The sequence below is a fragment of the Microchirus variegatus genome (assembly GCF_963457635.1).
Source record: "Microchirus variegatus genome assembly, chromosome: 12".
NCBI lineage: Eukaryota > Metazoa > Chordata > Actinopteri > Pleuronectiformes > Soleidae > Microchirus > Microchirus variegatus.
The window spans coordinates 24,699,746-24,720,637 of NC_139813.1; the positions used below are offsets into that span (position 1 = coordinate 24,699,746).

Here is a 20,892-nt window from a genome sequence, read left to right on the forward strand (position 1 = left end):
ATTGAAAAATAAATTAGTTTTTTGTAATCTTTTTAATATATTGCAAATAGTCGCAGTAAGTGATTTATAATCTTACACACACACGTATCGCGGTGACTTCGCCCTTTTGATGGCGGCCATTTTGTGAGGTCAAAGTTGTCATTTGTAGGATGCTAACTTCATTCATATTATATTGACTTATAAATGTTATTTTATAACCCTTTAACTGCTGCCAACCATCTAAACTCGTGGCTCCAGGGCCAATCGCTTTCATGCAGCCCACCACTGAACATCATGTTATAATAATGACTTATTTCTTTATGTTTTTGTTAATTGTGTTTATTTATTGCCTATATTTTACCTTTATATCCACATTTTATCCTTTGTTTTACAAAACGTATCAGGAAATGTCTTGAGGAAAAACAAGAGCAATTTCAACAGTATTACGCAGCTTCGAGATGCATTCAAGGAACCACGTAAATTTAATTTACCACTAACTGAATACTTGCTGCTGCTGCTGCTGCTGCCACCTACAGGGTATCATTGGAGGAGAAAGAGTATTTTTTTATAAAAAAAAATATATATAATATTAGTTAATATAAATAGTCGCAGTAAGTGATTTATAGTCTTTTATATATAATATATATTATAATAGTTTTATACTGATCCCTACTATGACGCCAAAGTGTGATGATGATGATGATGATGATGATGAAGGTCTTATTAAACAGCTTATGGTTAATTATGTAACATCACACAAACTGCACGCGCAGCTTCTCGTCGTATTAACTTCAATTAATTTTAACCTTTTCATCTTTTGCCTCCAGCACCACGTTAACATGTTAATGAAGGAAATGTAGTGTAAAAAAATAAAATACTTTTTTAATCAAATCTGGGTTGTTTTTTATAGAATAAAAGTGTTTAAAAAAAACAACACAAAATCCTTACTTTATATATAACAGTGTGACGAACGAGAATTTAAGGACAAAAGCGCCCGCGCTTTCATTTTTCACAGCGAAATCAGGTCACAATGAAAAGCGTGAACTTAAATTAACCCTCACCTCGAGCACATTAATCTTTGAAATTAATGGAAGAGTCATTAAAATGTGAATTAAATCATAAAAAAAAAAATCACTTTAATCACCCTTTAATGAAATAGAAGGGTGATATATTTAGGAGCCTGGGGGGGGGCTGTGTTTTAGCCCTCATTTAGTTCCACTGAACTACATCATTATTATAAGTAATATTATAAATGTTATTTATATTATATTTAAAATGTCCCAATGGAGAAAAATGAGCTTAGTGTTAAAAAAAAAAAAAAATTAAATGCAGATTTTAATGTACATATCATGGCAGATACAGCTCTTAATTTGGTAAATCAGGGCCATGGCATGTGGGAAACAATGCTAATATAATGAGTCCATTAGCATCGTTTTACATACACTTGGTGGTGTAAACCAGATGTTTTTGATTTTTTTTTTTTTTGCAATTTTGCATCATAAATATGCTTTATTTTGTCAACTATTCACCGTTCCATATCAAAGCAACCACTTTTATTTTGAAATTATGTGAAATATCTCCATAAATGTTATTATTTATATGTCTATTTATCAAAAGGTTTGACTTTTTTTCACTCGACCGACCCCCTGCTGACACTCGAGGTGACGCCTGGTGTAAACAATACAATAAATAAATACATTATAATTACAGTAAGGTGGGTTTTAGGTCATTTTCACACCTAATAGTCCACTAGACTCTTAGAAATAGGGGTTCCAAAAGGATTCTTCTACAAGGGCTGAGGTTCTACCTGGAACCATTTGCTTCTGAAAAACCCTTTCTTTGGGTTTTTCAGGGGTTCTTGGTAACACTAATGGTTCCAGTAAGAACCATTTTGATCCAGAGAACCCTTTAAAACCCCTTTCCTCAATAAAGGGTTTTAAAACCTTTATAAAAAGGTTCTACCTGGAGCCAAAAAGGGTTCTCCTACGAGGACAAGCTGAAGAACCTTATATGGTTCTACTTAACGCTTTTATTTCTAAGAGTGTAGTCTGTTTGCCCACCAAAAGACGTAGGTAGAGGATGAGAACGCAGGGCATTGTGGGTAAAATCAACCAAAACAACGATAGCTGGCAACAATACGAGAAAAATATGTGACATGCTTCAAAGAAGTGACAGAGACTTCACTCTCAGAACCCTTTTGGAGGGTTCCACCAAGAACCCTTTTAAAATCCTTTATTCAGGAAAGGGGTTTTAAAGGGTTCTCTGGATCAAAATGGTTCTTACTGGAACCATTAGTGTTACCAAGAACCCTTGAAAAACCCTTTCTTCAGGAAAGGCTTTTTCAGAAGCAAATGGTTCCAGGTAGAATCTCAGCCCTTGTACAAGAACCCTTTTGGAACCCTTATTTCTAAGAGTGTAGGGGGTTAGCAACATTCAGACGGTCCCAGTTGCTTTCACACTTCAGTGAAACCAAACCTTTTGATTAAGGTATTTCCCCTCCTTTACCACTTTTTTACCATGTTTTGGTTGATTTTACCCACAATGCCCTGCTAACGGACTACACTCTAAAACCACATAAGGTTCTTCGGCTTGTCCTCATAGGAGAACCCTTTTTGGCTCCAGATAGAAGGTTCTACCTGGAACCCTTAGTGTTACCAAGAACCCTTTATTCAGGAAAGGGGTTTTAAAGGGTTCTCTGGATCAAAATGGTTCTTACTGGAACCATTAGTGTTATCAAGAACCCTTGAAAAAATGGTCCCAGGTAGAACCTCAGCCCTTGTAGAAGAACACTTTTGGAACCCTTATTTCTAAGAGTTGACACTCTTAGACATAAAAGTGCTAAGTCGAGCCATATAAGGTTCTTCGGCTTGTCCTCATAGGAGAACCCTTTTTGGCTCCAGATAGAAGGTTCTACCTGGAACCCTCAGTGTTACCAAGAACCCTTTATTCAGGAAAGGGGTTTTAAAGGGTTCTCTGGATCAAAATGGTTCTTACTGGAACCATTTGTGTTATCAAGAACCCTTGATAAACCCTTTCTTCGGGGAAAGGCTTTTTTAGAAGCAAATGGTTCCTGGTAGAACCTCAGCCCTTGTAGAAGAACCCTTTTGGAACCCTTATTTCTAAGAGTTTACACTCTTAGACATAAAAGTGCTAAGTCGAACCATATTAGGTTCTTCGGCTTGTCCTCATAGGAGAACCCTTTTTGGCTCCACCAAGAAACCTTTTAGGGGTTTTAAAGGGTTCTCTGGATCAAAATGGTTCTTACTGGAACCATTAGTGTTATCAAGAACCCTTGAAAAACCCTTTCTTCGGCGAAAAGGGTTTTTCAGAAGCAAATGGTTCCAGGTAGAACCTCAGCCCTTGTAGAACCCTTATTTCTAAGAGTGTAGGGGGTTAGCAACATTCAGTTGGTCCCAGTTGCTTTCACACTTTAGTGAAACCAAACCTTTTGAATAAGGTATTTCCCCTCCTTTACCATGTTTTGGTTGATTTTACCCACAATGCCCTGCGTTCTCGTCTTCTACCTACGTTTTTTTGTGGTGGGCAAACTAGGACTATAGGGTTGGGTGAAGAAGGTCTGGTGTGAAAGCACCTTTGTATTACAGTAACCGTACACTTTAGTGTGCCCTGCTGCTGCTGCTGCCTGATTAGGAAACAACACTGACCTCCAGAAACACAGCTGCAGCAGCACAGTGACCTCTAGTGAAGCAATGACACATATTTCATGGCCTACAGTCGTATGAAGATGTTGTGCATTAACTCTCATTAATCACAGGTTTGGGACACGTTCGCCTCACGTCTCTGCGGGAGTTTCAGCCTCAGTTCTCTCCTGTGCTTCCCCCCCTTCTTCTTCTTCTTCTGCTTCTTCTGTGATTAATAGTTTGACCTCAGCCTTGCTCTACTTTTCAAATCCACCAGAGACGCAGCAGTGTGTGAGCGTGAATCATTTATTTACACACACACACACACACACGGGTGACCACGTCAGGGGAAACACGGGGAGATTCTGCAGGAATTGAGAAGTGTGAAGGAATGGATGGATTTTAAGGATTTAAGGTTTCGTGGTTAAAGGACCAGTACGTCGGATTTTAGCGGCATCTATGGGTGAAGTTGCAAACGGCATCCGTCCGAACAACCTTTAGCCTCCGCTATAAACGTGTCTATGAGACGCTGTATGTCTCCATGACAACAAGACAAACAAGAGTCCAGAGGTCAGGTATTTTAAGTGGTCCTCACAACTTTTAAGGGCTTTTTTCAGGCGTTAAGACCTGGTTTTATTGGGGTTTAAGTTTAGGTTTAAGTTAAGGGTTAAGGCATTAAGTTGTGATGGATAAGGTTAAGACCTGGTGTTAGGTTGGGTTTAAGTTAAGAGTTAAATGCATTTATTTGTGATGGTTAAGTTAAGGGTTAGGGTAAGGGAATGCATAAATTATGTCCATGGTGTGTCCTCAGTAAGATATAAAAACAAGTTTGTGTGTGTGTTCTTGTATGTGTAGCTTTGTGAGGACCAAAAAACAGTAAAGTGAGGATATTTTAAGTGTTTTTTTGATCACTTTAAGTGCTTTCGGTGGGTTAAGACTTGGTTTTATTAGGGTTTAAGTTAAGGGTAAGGGTTAAGGCATGAAGTTGTGATGGTTAAGGGTTAGGCTAAGTGTTAGGTGTGCGTGTGTTTCTTGTATGTGTGTCTTTGTGAGGACATTTTAAGTGGTCCTCACAACTTTAAAGGGCCTTTTTGAGGGGTTTAAGAACTGGTTTTATTGTGGTTTACGGTTAGGTTTAAGTTTAAGGCTCTTAGTTATGATGGTTAAGGTAAGGGGATGTATTGAGTCTATGATGTGTCCTCAGTAAGGCAGAAAAACAAGTTTGTGTGTGTTCTTGTGAGGAGTGAGGACATTTTAAGTGGTTCTTTAGAACTTTAAGGGCTTTTGGGAGGTAAGGTCTGGTTTTAGGGTTTAAGGTTAGATTTAAGTTAAAGGTAAGGGTTAAGGCATTGAGTTTTGATGGTTAAAGTTAGGGTAAGTGGTCCTTACGACTTTAAAGGGCTTTTGGGGGATGTTAAGACCATTTTAGGGTTAGAAAAATAATAGTTTAGTTTAGGTTATGTTTAAGTTAAGGGTAAGGGTAAGGCATTTAATTGTGAGGTTATATGGGGATACATTATGTCCATAATGTTTCCTCAGTAAAACAAGTTTGTATGTGTGTTCTTGTATGTGTATCTTTGTGAGGACCAAAAAATAGCAAAGAGTGAGGACATTTAAAGTGGTTCTTTCCAACTTTAAGGGCTTTTGGAGGTTGTTAAGACCTGGTTTTATTAGCATCTAAGGTCAGGTTTAAGTTAAGGGTTAGGGTTAAGGCATCGAATTTTGATGGTTAAAGTCAGGGTAAGTGTGTGTGTGTGTTCTTGTATGTGTATCTTTGTGAGGACATTTGAAATGGTTCTTTCCAACTTTAAGGGCTTTTGGAGGTTTTATTAAGGTTTAAGGTCAGGTTTAAGATAAGGGTTAGGCTTAAGGCATTGAGTTTTGATGGCTAAAGTTAGGGTACATGTGTTAAGTGTGTGTGTGTATCTTTGTGAGGACATTTTAAATGGTTCGTTCCAACTTTAAGGGCTTTTGGAGGTTTTAGGAAGGTTTAAGGTCAGGTTTAAGTTAAGGGTTAGGCTTAAGACATTGAGTTTTGATGGTTAAAGTCAGGGTAAGTGTTAGGTGTGCGTGTGTTCTTGTATGTGTATCTTTGTGAGGACATTTTAAATGGTTATTTCCAAATTTAAGGGCTTTATTGAGCTTTAAGGTCAGGTTTAAGTTAAGGGTTAGGGTCAAGGCATCACCTTGTGATGGTTAAGTTAAGGGAATCCATTATGTCAATGATGTGTCCTCGGTAATGACGCTGCACGAGAACATGTGTGTGTGTGTGTGTGTGTATAGACAGAGTCATTAGTGTTAATTCCGTGATTAATATCAATCACAGACGTCTTTGATTCTCACCTTGTGCTGTTTCCACATCACTGCCAGCGGCGTGACGTCATGCTTGGCGTGTTTTCCCTCCTCGAGACACTTCATGCACACCGGGGCTCTGCAGCTGCAGCAGAACATGCTGAAGTTCTCCGCTTCGTGGTCCACGCACGTCGCCGGTTTGCGCGCCGTGGCGGGCGGCGGATGATGCTGCTGCTGCTGCTGCTGCTGCTGCTGCCCGGTGCCTCCCGGTCCTCCTCCTCCTCCTCCACCTGCTGCAGCTGCAGCCGCCTGGTTCGGCGGCACCAGCCGGTGTTTGGCGAGCGGACCGCGGGACGGGTGGCACCGCTGCTGGCAGGCGTTGCAGTAGTAGACGTCGCACTGCTCGCACATCACCGCCGCGTCCACCGGGTTGCGGTCGCACAGCTGACACTTCACCGCTGCTGAGGATGAAGAGGATGAAGAGGAGGATGATGATGATGATGAAGAGGACGACGCGGAGGCGGCGCGGTTCTGCTGGTACCGCGTCACGATGGCCTCCAGCAGCCGGTTCCGAGGGAAGCCCCGGAGCCCCCGCTCGTCCAGGGACACGCTCCGGTGACACAGCGGGCAGGTGAGCGAGCAGTGTCGGTGCGCCGCGGCCGGCGGAAACACCCGAACGCCGTTCGGCGACTTGAGCTGGCACGTCGGCGTGTAGGAGCCGTAGCCGCTGTCCGTCTCGCTGTACAGGCTCATCTTGTCCATGTCCAGGTAGTCGTAGTCCGAGCCGCCGCCGCTGCCGCCCGACGCGCGGCTCTGCGCCGCGGTGTCGCCGTCCGGCGTCTGCACGGTGATGTTCCGCGCGCAGGCCAGACACACGTTGTGCGAGCACGGCAGCAGCACCGGGTCCTTGAAGAGGGAACCGCACACGGGACATTTTAACTCTTCCTCCATCCTGGCTGCGGAGGAAGAAGAGAGGAAGAGGACGAGAGGAAGAGAGGAAGAGGACGACGGTGCTTCTGCGAGGAGACTTCAGCACCGACTGACGCGGACAGCTCCCTGCGCTGCAGCGCGCATGCGCAGGAGAGGAGGAGGAGGAGGAGGAGGAGGGGCGTGGTCTGAGGGTTTGAGTTTAATGAGGCTCTGACGTCACTGGTTGTAAACAGGACTGAAGATAAGGTAAAATAAGTTAATAAGGTAAAGTAAAATAAGATAAGTGAGGTAAAATGAGATAAAGTAATATAAAATAAGATTTTAAGTTCAGGTAAAAAAAAAAAAAAGATATGGTAAAATAAGATAAAGTAATGTAAAATAAGATTTTAAGTTCAGATAAAAAAAAGATAAGGTAAAATAAGATAATGTAAGATCAAATAAGGTAAAATAAGATATGGTAAAATAAGGTAAGGTAAAATAAGATAAAGTAATGTAAACTAAGGTAAGGTAATATAAAATAAGATAAGGTAAGATAAGGCAAGGTAAAATAAGATAAAGTAATCTAAAATACTAAAACAAACCGTACCTAAGATAAAATAAAATAATAAGTTAAGGTAAAAAATAAGATAAGGTAAAATAATGTAAGGTAAAATAAGATAATACGTTAAGGTAAAATACGATTAAGTAATATAAAATAAGGTAAATTAAGATTAAATAAGGTAAGGTTAAATAAGATATAATAATATAAGGTAAATTAAGACAGAATAAGCTAAGGTAAAATAAGGTAATATGAAAATAAACAAAATAATGTGAGATGAGGAAATAAGTGAGAAAAGGAGATAAGAGAAATTAGATAAGATAAGTGATATGAGATAAGATAAACCAAATAAAATAAGTGAGACAATTAAATAGGGTTCAATAAGTAAGATAAGTAGGATGAGATGAGTGAAATGAGGTAAATTTAAATGAAATAAGATATGTGCTTCACTCTCCTCTGGTTAAGACATTTTTAAGAGCGGTACTGAGGCTTTTTTCCGTCTGGAACAGTTCACTACTCACCGTGTTATTGGCTGGATATACAGATAGTGGGCGGAGCCAAAAAACAAACAAAACATAAACAGAGATTGTGGTCCACAAATTAAAAACATTTACTACAATTTTCCAACTGCAAATATTTTCAAACTGTGTCAATTTAAAGCAAAAATTAAGCTTAGAAACCTTTTCTTTCTTAAAGATAATATTGAGTGTATTTTCCTGGAGAGAGATGAATTATTCTGCTGGATTAATCCTCTCATCCTCTCACTTCCTGCAGCTCTGTGGTGATTCTCTGATTCTCTCTGAGGATAATCTGATAACTTCACCCGAGGCTTTTCCCCCAAAGCCCTCGATCACGGCCAAGATTATGACACGGTATTCACACACACACACACACACACACAGACACACACACACACAGAAGCATTTGTTTCAATAAAATCACACAGATGGTTTTTTTTATTGGATTTTCCCACAGGGAAAACTGTAGGAAGTGTGTGTTTGTGTCATTTGACTAAATTTAGAATCCTTTATTTTTACGCCTTTATTGTTATTGTTGGTCGTTAAAAACATTAAAAAAGGAAATAAATATATATGACTTTGAGAATGTTTAACACAAAACACAATAATCTGCATGAAAATGAAGGTTAAATACGGGATTTATATCACTATTTTATTTTGAAATACAGGAAAAGATGATAAATAAAATCCCTTCAAGGTGCGCTCCCCCTAGTGGTCAGTAAGATACCAGCAACTGCTGCATTTTCTCTCTTAGGGAGTATATAATAAATAGTATATAAAGTTTGTCTGCTGTTTATGTGAGAATTTAAAGTTTTATGCCCTTAATAATAATAACTAGTGGATATTTTATCATTATTATTGTCTTTTTTTGTTATTAAGTGCCGTATTTGTAAGAAAGATGTGTGTTTGTGTTGGTATTTGGTTGTTGGTTTATTCGTAAATAGTAGTTTTTTGAGTTTTGGGAGATTTTGCTTCCATTATAATCAGAGTTTATCGGAATATAATAGTACTTTTTTAAGAATCTTCACTAAAAGGAACTATAAAAATAAGAATAAGGTCCATTTATGTCCTTGTAAACAAGCCTGTGTTCACTTTATCGTTCCCACATTAAAACAACAACAACACAGACTGTTTTAGTGCATAGTGATGACATTTATTACATGATTTTCGCGTCACAATCAAACACAAACGTGTCCATTTTTGACCGTCACGGTAAAACAGTGAACATTTATTTACCAGTGCATTATTTATTATTTCAGTCGTTCCCTTTTTCATCAGTCCATCCAGTTAACTTAGCTAAAAACTAATAAAACTATAATATTATTGATCCATGATCAGCCTGGAACATCATCAAAGATGAGCCACTTTGGATCAAAACATGATAACGAATCACCTCCGAAACATCGGCGTGATGAGAAAACACATTAGGGCTGCATTTTTTGCTCCATTTAACAAATAAATCATTAAAACTGAATCATTTTAGTGTGAGAACATCATTATTTCTGACATTTTTAGACCAAATAACTGCGTGAATAAGAGAAAATACGGCTGCAGCCCTAATACGGATACTTTTCCATCAGTTTTTTGCCAAAATGAAGAGGTACTTTAATATAATTCAGTGGTATTTCAGATGTAATGTCCAACAGTCTCAAAAACAACCAATATCTGGTTGTTTTATTCTGAAATCCACTCACAGATGATGCGTTTTCGTTCACTCACCTTTTTTTATATTTGTACAAATGTCCTAAACAAGTCCACACATCGGTCTCAGACCAGAGACGTGGTGCTCTCCGGGTTGACCCTCACCGCCCTGTTGCTCTTCCTCAGGTCCTGCAGCTGTTTGGCCGGCTTGCCGACGCCCTCCTCGAAGCGCCGCTCCACCACGGGCAGCACCGTGTCGTGCAGGAAGGTGGCGTTCTGCAGGATGAAGGCCTTCTTCTCGGCGTCCTGCTCGCAGCGCAGGCTGTAGTCCACGTGCTGCACGGCCACCAGGATGATCTCGCGGAGGCTCTCCAGCAGCACCATGTGCAGCTCGGGGAAGTAGAGCTTCAGGCCCTCGTCCAGGAAGCTCATCATCTGCTTGGTGAAGGCCACCATGGTGTAGCTCAGGTTCACCCAGCAGTCGTCGCCCGTGTACTGCTCGAAGCTGGCCACGCCGCAGCCGCGCATCTCGTCCTGCCGAGGGAGGGTTTCAACTCTTTAAGAGTCCCTCAATTGAAAATGGAGATTAAAAAATAGAAGCTATAACCGTACCTTGAGTTTGACGAGAGCCTCGGGCGTCATCAGGTTCATCCTCCTCCACATCTCCTCAGAGTTGCGGTGCTTGGTGGCCTCGATGATGATGTCCTTGTAGCTCTGCAGCGCCGCCTTCACGTCCTTGACCAGCAGCGACTGCAGCGTGAAGGTCAGGTCCAGGCCGATGTCCACCAGCTGCTGACAGTGCTCTTTGGCCACTTTGACGCACTCGGCCGCCGTCGACAGACTCTCCTTGCTGTCGAACACCTGAGGAGGGCGCGAAAAGGTCCTATTTTTATACGTTTATTCGCTCTTTTTTATCTAATTCAGATGCAAAATTAGTGTTTTTTTGTCCCTTAGTAACTTCTCTGCTCCTCCTCCTTCAATATGGCCTTCAAAAGATGGTATTTGTCGTAGATAAGTATTCAATATAACACATTTTTAGCGTGCGTTTAGTTGCGCTTTTACAGATTCTTGAATTTTAAACCCCCCCGTCCTGATATTTTCCATAAAATCCACTTGAAGAACCCACATTTAACAGATCTTCTCCAGATCTTCTCCTCCACCCCTCGTCTTCTTACCTGGCTGCTGAAGGCGTCCACGAACATCCTCACGGCCGACTTGGACCAGACCACGAAGGCCGAGTAGCAGCCCGTGTTGCCCGCGAAGTCCGTCTCGAACTCCTTGGCCGTCTCCAGCAGGCTGGTGAAGAAGATGTTGCAGAGCTTGTGGATGTAGAGCAGCGTTGCTCCCTCGATGCGCAGCTGCCGTATGGCCGTCTGGACGGCGGCGGCTCGGTTGTTCAGGAACAGCTCGCAGGCTTTCGTGGACTGACCTGCCAAAACGAAAAAAGACGTCGAGTGAGTGAATAACACTCTTGACTTTTATCGGTGATGTGTGCGATGTTTTTAAAGATCTAGACCTAGTCTGATCAGCTGTAAAACAGCCCTCCTTGTCGCTTTGGGTCCTCCGCGGAGCGACCGATCCGGAGATAACTCGAACACAAGGACCTCCGTCAGCTGCCGCACGCGCTCGTCCACCGTCAACCGCAGCTCTCTGACCCGCTGGTTGACCGGCTGGTCTTTGAGGTACTCGTTGAGCTTGTCCAGAAGGTCCACGGCGCCCTCAAAGTCTCTCTGGGCGATGCAGACGTCCAGGTCCTCGGGAAGCTCCTGGATCCACTCGAGGCCGAGGTCGACGCCTACTGCGGCGTCCGCCGCGTCCACGCCGACGTCGTCGTCCACGTCGAAAGGGTTGGTGGACACCTCGGCCCTCGCGGGGGACGTCGGGACCTCCTCCTCCTTCTTGTGCCTGTCCTTGGTGACTTTGTTCTTCTTGGTTTCGTCCAGGATCTCCAGCCACTCCTTCTTGATCTTGCTGTTCTCCGCCTGGAAGATGCGACTGTCGGGGAACATGAGGATCTTGAACATGTCCTTCATGGGATGGTTGTCCTTGACGTTGACCACGGCGAAGCTCTCCAGGTCGTACAGGGCGTTGTACTTGTACTTGACCGTTCCTCGCCGGTTCGGCAGCCAGGTGGCGACCAACAGGCAGTCGTTCATGAGGAAAGCGTGCACCTTCTGGATGGGGGACATGTTGTCTACGTCGAACTCGACAAGGTCACCGTTGTAGACCAGGTGCCTCCCTGGGGTGTCCATGATGTTTTTGCCGCCCTCCACCTTCTCCAGCAGGGAGGTGAGCGTCCTCTGCTTCACCTCCTCTGTTTCTTTAGGGAAAGCAGCCTGCATCTCCTTGGAGGTCTCGTCTTTATCCGCGGACCACAGGGCCTGGGTGATGCTCTCCATGATGCTCTTCTGCTCCGTGAGGATGTGGCTGAGCTGGTACATCTCGCTCTCCAGGTACGAGATCTCCTTGGCCGTCTCGATGAACTGCCTGTAGTTCTTGTAGACGTTCTTCTTCAGGTTCTGCGCCGTTTCGTCGGCCAAGTTTTGGATCTTCTGCCGATGCTCCTGCAAATCCCTGTCGCCGTCGGACTGCTGCGACAGCTGCTTCACGTAGTTCTGCGGGTCGAAATTGGGCGATTCGAGCAGTTTGCGCAGTCGGTTTCCCGTTTCTGCCATCTTGTGTCGCGTGTGTTCTTAGTTATTAAAAACAAAAGTGCTGGAAATCACGCAAAATCACTCAAATAAGAGGAGTTTATCGAGGCTCCTCGGTTCATATCCGCTTCCAACCCAAACAGGAAGCTGTTGACTCCCTGAAACGTCACGGGATTCTGGGAGGAAAAAAAGATGGTCAACAAATCGCGCAGAACACAATACTTTCTCGAATATAACTTGGTTTACAAGTACCGCTAACTTATAATACTGTTAAACAACTTCACATAAAAACGATGAATGTTAAAATAGTTCATAATTTACGTATTTTAAACACTATACGCCAGTAGAAAACGCCGGGTTATTTTTATATCGGCCCACTATTTAAAATGAAGGACGACTACCCATCCCAGCATGCAATGCTTTAGTTTGAAAATGTTTTGTAAAGTGTACGACATTTACCCAACATATATGCGGAAACTACGAGTTTAAGTTTCAAAGCAAATGCACAGCATCAAAGTGTGCATTTGTATACCCCAATTTAACCTCTAAATGTTCGTTTTCTAACATGCGGTAGAGCTAAATCATATAATAACAAACAAACACAGTATAATTAACTCAAAATGACTCGAGTGAACCCGTTTTGTACCAGCCATTTTTCCCCCATTTGTTTTATTTTGAAATCCATACCGGAAATTAGTTCTGTTTTGACCAACTCCACAGAGGAAGTGTTGTTGGCGGTTGTTAGCAAACGTCCCCGTCATACAGGAGAAGATGTGGAACATTTTCCGGTGACAATTATGACATAAAAGTGTACAGAGAGTGTTTTTAAACGAAGCTAATTAACCCGGGTTACATCTCCTACCCGTGTTAACCCTGTTCTGTTGTAATGGATGAAGATTTCCTGCTCGCTGTTCAGCTACAGGAGCAGTTTGACAGTGAATACGGTTCGTCGTCGTCGTTTCCATCCAACAATTTTGTGGACAACGACTTCGGACACAGCAGCAAGAAACGGAAAGTGGACGCTGCCGGTGGACGTGGCAGCGATGTCGTCCCTTACTGGAAGCCGACTGCGCAGCAGCCCGAGAGGCCGCTGTCCATCGTGGACCAGTCGTGGGAGACGCTGGACCCCAATCCCGACGTCAGATCCATGTTTCTGGAGTTCAATGACACGTTCTTCTGGAGTAAACTGAGCGGTGTGGAGGTGAAATGGAGCCCCCGAATGACCCTGTAAGTCTTTTATTATGGTGTGGATTCTTTTAGTGATAGTTATGTTTGGCTAGAATCACAATAACGTGTAACTACAGTAAAAATTGCATGTTTTTTGAATGGGGTTTGGTACAATGACAGGAGAGTGGCTAATGAGTGGCTAGTTCTAACAACCCAGTAAGTAATTTAATGTCTCAAATACTCGTTATTGCACTCTTCGAATCTGTTAGGGATGCTCAATGCTAATAGGGATAAAACTTTAATGTTAAGTGATCTGATCCAGTTGCTAATGCTAACTGCCAGCACAAGCTAACGTAAACATTGATATTAGCTCATTTCATGTAGCTTACTGAAGCTTACTGTATTTGTAGCCATGTCGTGACTCGTGATGCGATTTGACTAGTCTGATGTAGGGAAAATGTATATGTTTATATCAGTGTCTGTATCGGTATTGTTATCGGCCCTAGCACGACTGATATATCGGATATCGGTCAAAGGTATCCAATATATCATGCTTTCCTGCTATTATGTTTTTAATGTCATTTAATAACATTATATGCCTTTTTTTTAACCATTTTTATGGACATATAAAGCTCTTAATGAGTCTCCTTCTTCTGTAAAGTGGTGTTTAAATAATCGCCTCCTGTGTTTCAGTTGTGCTGGCGTTTGCTCGTACGAGGGTCGAGGTGGACTGTGTTCGATCCGACTCAGCGAGCCTCTGCTGAAGCTCAGGCCGAGAAAAGACCTGGTCGAGGTGAGGTCCAGGTCACTGGATTCATGACGAACAATCTACCCACAGGATGAATGAGGATAAATGCCCAGAACAGGGCTGTTTGTCACATAATGTTTTAGTGTTTTACACTTTTTTTTACGAGAAACAATCACATTACATTAAGAAATCGGTCAAGATTCACTGCAGGTTGTTTATTTTAATATATCTGAGGAGATATTTTCCTTCTTTTGAATGTCTTTTAACCTTTTTTCAGTAGTAATATCCAGACATGAGTCTTTGTGAGTCCAAACATTCACAAAAAACCCTCAGGACATTGTCAGGCAAAGTATTGAGGGTTCCAGGCCAGCAGGTGGCGTCTGTCTTGAGTAGCAGTACTGTACATTCATCCTGTTATTCCCTGTGGATTAATTAGAGGTTCCTCTGCTTGTTTTCTCCAGAGATAGACCAAGCACCCGGTTAAATCTGCCTGACGTTTGTGCAATTTTTTAATTACTAGCATTCTCTTATTACTATTTATCGCTCAGGTAATTTTCTTTTGAGTTTTGACGACCTGTTTTATGTGTTTAACGCACAGTTTATACAACATTTAACTGCAAATACACAGATTATTGTATTTGGAGGCAGCAGGAGAGAAGAAAACATTACTATTCCGTTCTGGTTTCCCTCAGACTCTCCTCCATGAGATGATCCACGCGCTCCTCTTTGTGACCCAGAACAACAGAGACAGAGACGGCCACGGACCGGAGTTCTGCAAACACATGAACCGCATCAACGAGGCCACGGGGACCAAGATCACCGTACGTCCTCCATTTTATTTGATGATTATATGCTAATAAAACGAGCCTGAACTGAGCGTCGTGTTCTCCTCCCTGCGCCAGGTCTACCACAGCTTCCACGACGAGGTGGACGTCTACCGGCAGCACTGGTGGAAATGCGACGGCCCCTGCCAGAGCCGCAAGCCCTACTTCGGCTTCGTGAAGCGAGCGATGAACCGCGCTCCGTCCTCTTTGGACCCCTGGTGGGCGGAGCATCAGAGGACGTGCGGCGGGACTTACGTCAAGGTCAAGGAGCCCGAAGGGTACGGAAAAAAGGGCAAGAAGGGCGGCAAGAAGGGCGGTAAGAAGGACGGAAAGACGACGGGTACGGAAGCTTCGGGAAACGTGAAGCCTTCGACTTCCTCTGCAGGTAAATCATGTCCAACCCTCGTGTTAAGCTGTAGTAGATTAGTGTTTGGACTCAGATTTGCATCTTCTCTTCTCTTTTAAGGTTCGGGATTACAGGATATAAGGAATATAATCCCATTTAGCGGGAAGGGCTTCCTGCTCGGAGGCAAATCCCAGTCGCCAACGCCTTCCTCTCCTCCCATGAAGCTTCCCCCGCCTCCGTCGCCGGCGAAAACCCCTCTTCGCTCTGTCGCGGAGAACGCGGCGACCTCCATCAGGCCGCCGATGAAAAAGTCCGTTAGCAACACGCGGGTTTTCGTCAACGTCAACGGGTCGCCGGTGCGAATCTCTAAACCGCACCGTACCAGCAGCAGCAGCAGCAGCCAGGGAGCGAAGGCACTCAGGCAAAAGTCTATCGCAGAACTTTTTGAGAGCGTAGGAAAATCGCCAAAGACGAGTTCTACGTCGACGCCGTCCCCGTTTCCTCCGGTTCAGAACAAAGACGGTCAAAAGAGTTCATCAGGAGCAGCAGGTGGAGGTCAGACCTCGAGGAAGAGGTCGTGGGACGAACGCGCCGCCGCCGGCTCCTCATCCGGCATCTTTGACTTTTTCCGAAGTAGAACGTCGGGCGCCGATTCAGCATCGACGTTAACGGAGTCGATAAAGACAGAAGGGGCGACGGTGCAGCAAAGAACTGCAACTGCTGCTGCTGCCGTCACCTCCTCCTCCTCATCAATGTCTTCTTCATCTTCAGTCAGCGCTGCTTCCTCCTCCTCCTCTTCCTCAGTGATGGTCAGCTGCCCCGTGTGCCAAACAAAAGTGCAGGAGTCGAAGGTCAACGAGCATCTCGATTCCTGCCTCTCCTGAAGGAGGTAAGAAGGAGAAATGATGTTGCACTAAAAGGTTTTTACTCTCAGGTTAGATTAAGTTTTTTAAAAAGGTTAATCACTGTTATTTCTTTTAGTACGAGTGCAAGTGCCTTAAAAGAACATCAGGTATTTGATTTTACAAATTCTGTTTGATAATTGGTCAAAGTTTTCATATTTACCAGACACTAAAACATTGGGGTTTTAACTCGTCTTAGATTAAAGTGTGAACTTGCCGTGTTGTAAGTGGAAGAAGAAGCTGCTGCTGCTGTGTCACATGAGCAGAAAGGTTATTTTCTGACCTCTGCAGGAGTCAGATTTCACACTCGCTGTGTGTGTGTGTATGAGAGTTTTATTTCTGCTCATCTTTGCATGGTTTGCATTGGTTTAAATGCAAAATACATGCAAAATATAATTTATATACGCTGCAGAAACGCGTGGATTTTACATGTCTGTGTTCTTAAATGTGTCTGTTTTAAAGGAAATAAAAATGTTTTCACTGTTCTCTTAGCTTGAGTATTTTTGTATGGAGTGGAAATGATACCAGCGCCTGAAAGAATAATCAATTATGTATAAAACGCCTTTAAAACCAACTCTGTTAGCAAATTTATTTAATAATTTAAGGTACTACTCAGCCATTAAAGTCACTATATCTCATTGAAAACTCACTAACACTTAATGTGACTTGTTCTGAATGTTGTACTTTATGATTTATGCAAACCAGGTTTATTATGAACAGACGTCTCAACCGTTTGGTAGAGGCCTTATATCTGAAATATTATAGGGTCTTATTTAAAAAAAAAAAAAAATTGATTGTCATTATTGTTATCTTAAGTAAATAAAATAACAAAAAATGCAAAGAAATTATTTTTCCTTTGCTTTTTTCTTGGTGCGTACCTTAAAGGGTTAAAGTCTGTGATCAAAGCAACTGACATAGAGAATCTTAATTTGGAAAGAATTCAACTATAAACTGACAAACGGTGAGTTTCTGTGACATTTTGACCACTTTATGTCGCCTTCAAGCAGCTTTCAACACAGTCTAAGTATAGTGAAAGTGGGGGGAGGGCAGGCAGACAGACAGTGGGCGTTTATATCAGAGCTGGTGGGTGAGGGTTAGAGGTCAGGAGGTCAGACGGCAGGAGTCCAGCTGCTGTTCAGGAGTGAGTCCAGAGGCAGTGACGCAGCACTGCAGAGGACACACGTCCACGTTAAGTCCCTGTGGTCTTTAGAACTGATGATGATGCTGCTGCTGCTTATCTTTGATGAACCATCTGTCTGCACCAAGTGACATCTGGGCCTGAATTTACATTAGACTGCACAAGACGACAGCAGCCACAGTCTGGAAAAGACACATCTTCATATTGTTTATATTTTACTTTGTACCTGTATATAATTATCTTTTTTTTTTTTATCCTATATTTTGGCAATCTTTCTATTCCCGATTTATCTCTTATTAGATTTTGCTGCTATCATCTATCAGTGCTGCTGATTTGATACAAGTAAATCTTATCATATCTTATATTAACTCATTGTAACAAATCTCAATTCTATTTTATCTTATCATATCTCATTATAATCATATCATATCTCGTTTTATAGTATCTTATTTCAGCTTATTTTATCTCATGGATTACATCATATCATAAATCGTCTTTCATTATATCATATTATAGCTCATTTTATTGTATCTCAACTTATTGTATCTCATAATATGATATATATATATATATATATATTTCATAATGGCTAATTATATCATTGTATTGAGCTTGAGATTCATTCAGTCAGGCAGGAAAATAAGGTTTTTATTATGAATTTGACCTGTTTCGACCACTTCCTGTTATTTTTCTGTCTCAGTGACAGATTGTATCTCAACTTACTTTACCTCATTGTTTTGTATAATATAATATACCACATCCTAATGTATAGCATCCATCCTATTGTATCTCATCGTATTGTAATCACATCGTATGGCGTCTCGTGTTTTTTTCTTACGGGAAGCCTTGAATGCATCACATTGTCATTGAAGGTTGTTGTTGTTTTTGTATCACAGACGACACTACAGTCATTATATAGTCATTATATAGTCAATAGATAATATCAGTTTACACTCGCTGATCCCATTCCTGTTTGACTGAAGGCAGGAAAAGGAAAATCAAACCTTCATCACCTTCATCCTCTGCACATGAGCAGCTGCTCTCTGCAGACACTCGACACTGTTAGGAAGCTGTGACGACCTCGTCCTCTCGCACACATACGCTAAACAACCTCCCTCCTCCCTTTTCACACCCCATTGTCTCCGCCGTGACTGTGTTACATCGCAGACAAATGGCGAGTTCAACGCGATGACGCCGACGTTTGGCTGACGACACACTTCTGTGTGTGTCTCATTTCGGGTATTAATTATCTCCCTGCAAAGATCGTATGTTCGGAAATAGGTTTGTTTACGTTTAAATACACAATTCATAGTGTGTTTAAGGACAAAACGATGTAAAACATGCATTAAAATACACCGTATAATGTGTGCAGCCCCTTGATAAATACATAATAACATATAATACTAAGTGTATTCACTAAAACATTGATAGTCTTGAAAGATACGTATATTATTTTTAAAGTAATGTCACAAAATGTCATCTAGCTATTTTAAATAGCATACATAGCTCTTGTCTGTCTAATATCATACATTTTGGCTAACAAATATCATAATATTACACATTTTTATTGTATTTTGGGGGGGGTTTTGAGGTAAGACATCGCATTTCCAGCAGGGATATGAGCTTTTTTTAGCCGCGTAGATTAGCACCACACAGCCGCGGTTAGCTTCCCTGCTTACCCCCGGGGGAAAACCATCATACGGCTAATCCTTTAATGGCAGCTGATGGCTGCGATAGTCGTGAAAATGGTGGTGAAAGCTCTTGTCGACGACTCCCGGCCCATAAAACCCCAAACAAAACAGATTGTCCTTTTTCAGCAGCCTGCAGATGTGCGCTGCTATAATTGAATGGATAGCACAGGGGAAAGTGAGTGAAAGATAAAATATCATTGACGGCAAGCAATTTTAAACACATAAAATCACTTTATTGGTCGGCTAGCTGTTCCAGAAAGCACTATGAAGCAATTAAGTTAACAGTTAATAATTAAAATAGAGTAAGAGCAGAGTAGAGGTTTAAGAAAAACACTAGCGGGTTAATATGAACACACAGCCTTTTTTAAGCTAGCTGACCTTCTTCTTCTTCTTATAAAACTACACCACAATTTAACAAGATGGAATTAACAATATGAGATACATTAACTCATTATAATGTGTAAGAAAAGCACTGTATATGTGTATTAAACAAGCACGTTAGTTGGTTAGCTTAAAACACTAGCAGCTTTACATGAACATGCTAAATGTAGCCCCCTTTTTTAAGCTAGCTGTCTTGTTGAAGCATATTAATTTAGCAAGTCAGGTGTAGTTATCAATTTTCTACATCAAAATGTAGTAAAAAGAAAGTATTAGAGTAGAATTATTAGTAAAAGTGTGTTTAAATCCGAGTTTAAAGGATTGCAAGGTCAGCTAAACACATTTTAGCTAGCTGAAGCCATGATTGCTCAGACTACACCTTAATTTTACGGCATTTTATCAATTCGTTAATTTATTTTAAGTCAGAATTCTTTCTTTATTTAAAAATAAATAATAATAATCCACACACTTTTCATTTTATGTTTTTAATGTTACATTTTTATTGTTTTTACTTTCTGTCTGTCAACACATTTTATAGCTGTTTTGTTCTAGTTATTATTATTATAATAATCTATAATTATCCATGTTAGTGTTTACACAATAGGCCATTTTCTTTTCAGTGTGATGACAGTATTAATAACTCATGGATAAAACAATTGTTAGTGTTTATGTTTCAACCTAAAAATAATTTATTTTAACACGTGCTAATCAGGAAATAGCACGCTTCAGGCCTCATCCATCTGCCTGTGTGTGTGTTTGTGTTTGTGTGTGGTAACACACACACGCCTCTGTCTCATTCTAAAGAGCGCGTGTGATGCTTTTGTGCGTCCGTTTCAAGGTTATTGTTGAGTTATTGTTGTGTCGGAGGGGGCTGCAGGAGGATGAGGAGGACGAGGAGGGGAGTGAAGCCCACCATCTGTCCTTTATACTCACACTATTGTCTCACACATGACACACACACGACAGACACACAAACAAACACACACACAGTGTCAGACTTATTTTGGAAGTCAAACGGCAATGTCTATATATTCATAATTCCTTTAATTTAAGCACAATGTGTTTTATAACAATGGAAACTTTTAAATAATCTTTGTCTATGTTTAAAATTGACTATATTTTATTGACTTTTGGGCTGTTGTGGTGTTTACTTATTATAACTTATTATGCTATGACACATGAAAAAAAAAAAACATGATAATATGAATTTATAAAGACAAGTAAAAGCACTTTTCCAGCCTGTGTGTGCTGGCAGGGAGACGCCCAGCAGCCACTACTGTGTTAAAAGGACCGGAAGCGGATTAGATACCGCTCACACAATCCACAGACATCAACTTTACAATGATCAGCCATTGAAAGAGCACACGTTGAGTTTCAAAATAAAGGTAAATAAAGGAAAACATAACGAATTGCTCCAAAAAATCCATACATTTCTTCTTTTTTTAAAAACTAATAGTTATATTTACGACAATAAAAGTCAAAATATTTATACAAATCCATTAATTAGA

The 20,892-nt window shown here is 41.6% G+C and overlaps 3 protein-coding genes across 3 annotated transcripts in view; 1 reads left to right on the forward strand and 2 right to left on the reverse strand.

The window, feature by feature from the left end:
- The window catches only part of trim67 (tripartite motif containing 67), a gene marked incomplete at both ends in the record, with an annotated part of 44,474 nt that extends 37,611 nt beyond the window's left edge, over positions 1-6,863 (reverse strand). Inside the window, one exon of the mRNA XM_083899184.1 lies at positions 5,964-6,863. Within this exon, the coding sequence (XP_083755310.1) occupies positions 5,964-6,863 (900 nt within the window). The remainder of the gene's footprint in view (positions 1-5,963) is intronic.
- A 2,308-nt stretch (positions 6,864-9,171) lies between these two features.
- On the reverse strand, positions 9,172-12,308 carry exoc8 (exocyst complex component 8). Its single transcript, XM_083898350.1, has 4 exons — positions 11,056-12,308; positions 10,715-10,968; positions 10,152-10,400; positions 9,172-10,073 (listed from the first exon to the last, which is right to left on the reverse strand). Exons 1-4 carry the CDS (start codon positions 12,212-12,214, stop codon positions 9,666-9,668), a joined length of 2,070 nt encoding a protein of 689 aa, XP_083754476.1. The 5' UTR covers positions 12,215-12,308; the 3' UTR covers positions 9,172-9,665.
- A 643-nt stretch (positions 12,309-12,951) lies between these two features.
- sprtn (SprT-like N-terminal domain) lies at positions 12,952-16,276 on the forward strand. The gene is made up of 5 exons (XM_083898813.1): positions 12,952-13,417; positions 14,051-14,150; positions 14,798-14,926; positions 15,008-15,314; positions 15,396-16,276. The coding sequence occupies exons 1-5, from the start codon at positions 13,077-13,079 to the stop codon at positions 16,157-16,159; spliced, it is 1,641 nt and encodes a 546-aa protein (XP_083754939.1). The 5' UTR covers positions 12,952-13,076; the 3' UTR covers positions 16,160-16,276.
- Positions 16,277-20,892: the final 4,616 nt, after the last annotated feature.

Coding starts and splice junctions, on each gene's coding strand:
- exoc8 (XM_083898350.1), bottom strand. CDS start 12,214: ATGGCAGAAACGGGAAACCGACTGCGCAAACTGCTCGAATCGCCCAAT. Junction 10,969..11,055: donor TTTACAGCTGATCAGACTAG/GTCTAGATCTTT, acceptor TCGTTTTGGCAG/GTCAGTCCACGAAAGCCTGC. Junction 10,074..10,151: donor AGGCTCTCGTCAAACTCAAG/GTACGGTTATAG, acceptor CTCCCTCGGCAG/GACGAGATGCGCGGCTGCGG.
- sprtn (XM_083898813.1), top strand. CDS start 13,077: ATGGATGAAGATTTCCTGCTCGCTGTTCAGCTACAGGAGCAGTTTGAC. Junction 13,418..14,050: donor TGGAGCCCCCGAATGACCCT/GTAAGTCTTTTA, acceptor CCTGTGTTTCAG/TTGTGCTGGCGTTTGCTCGT. Junction 15,315..15,395: donor GCCTTCGACTTCCTCTGCAG/GTAAATCATGTC, acceptor TTCTCTTTTAAG/GTTCGGGATTACAGGATATA.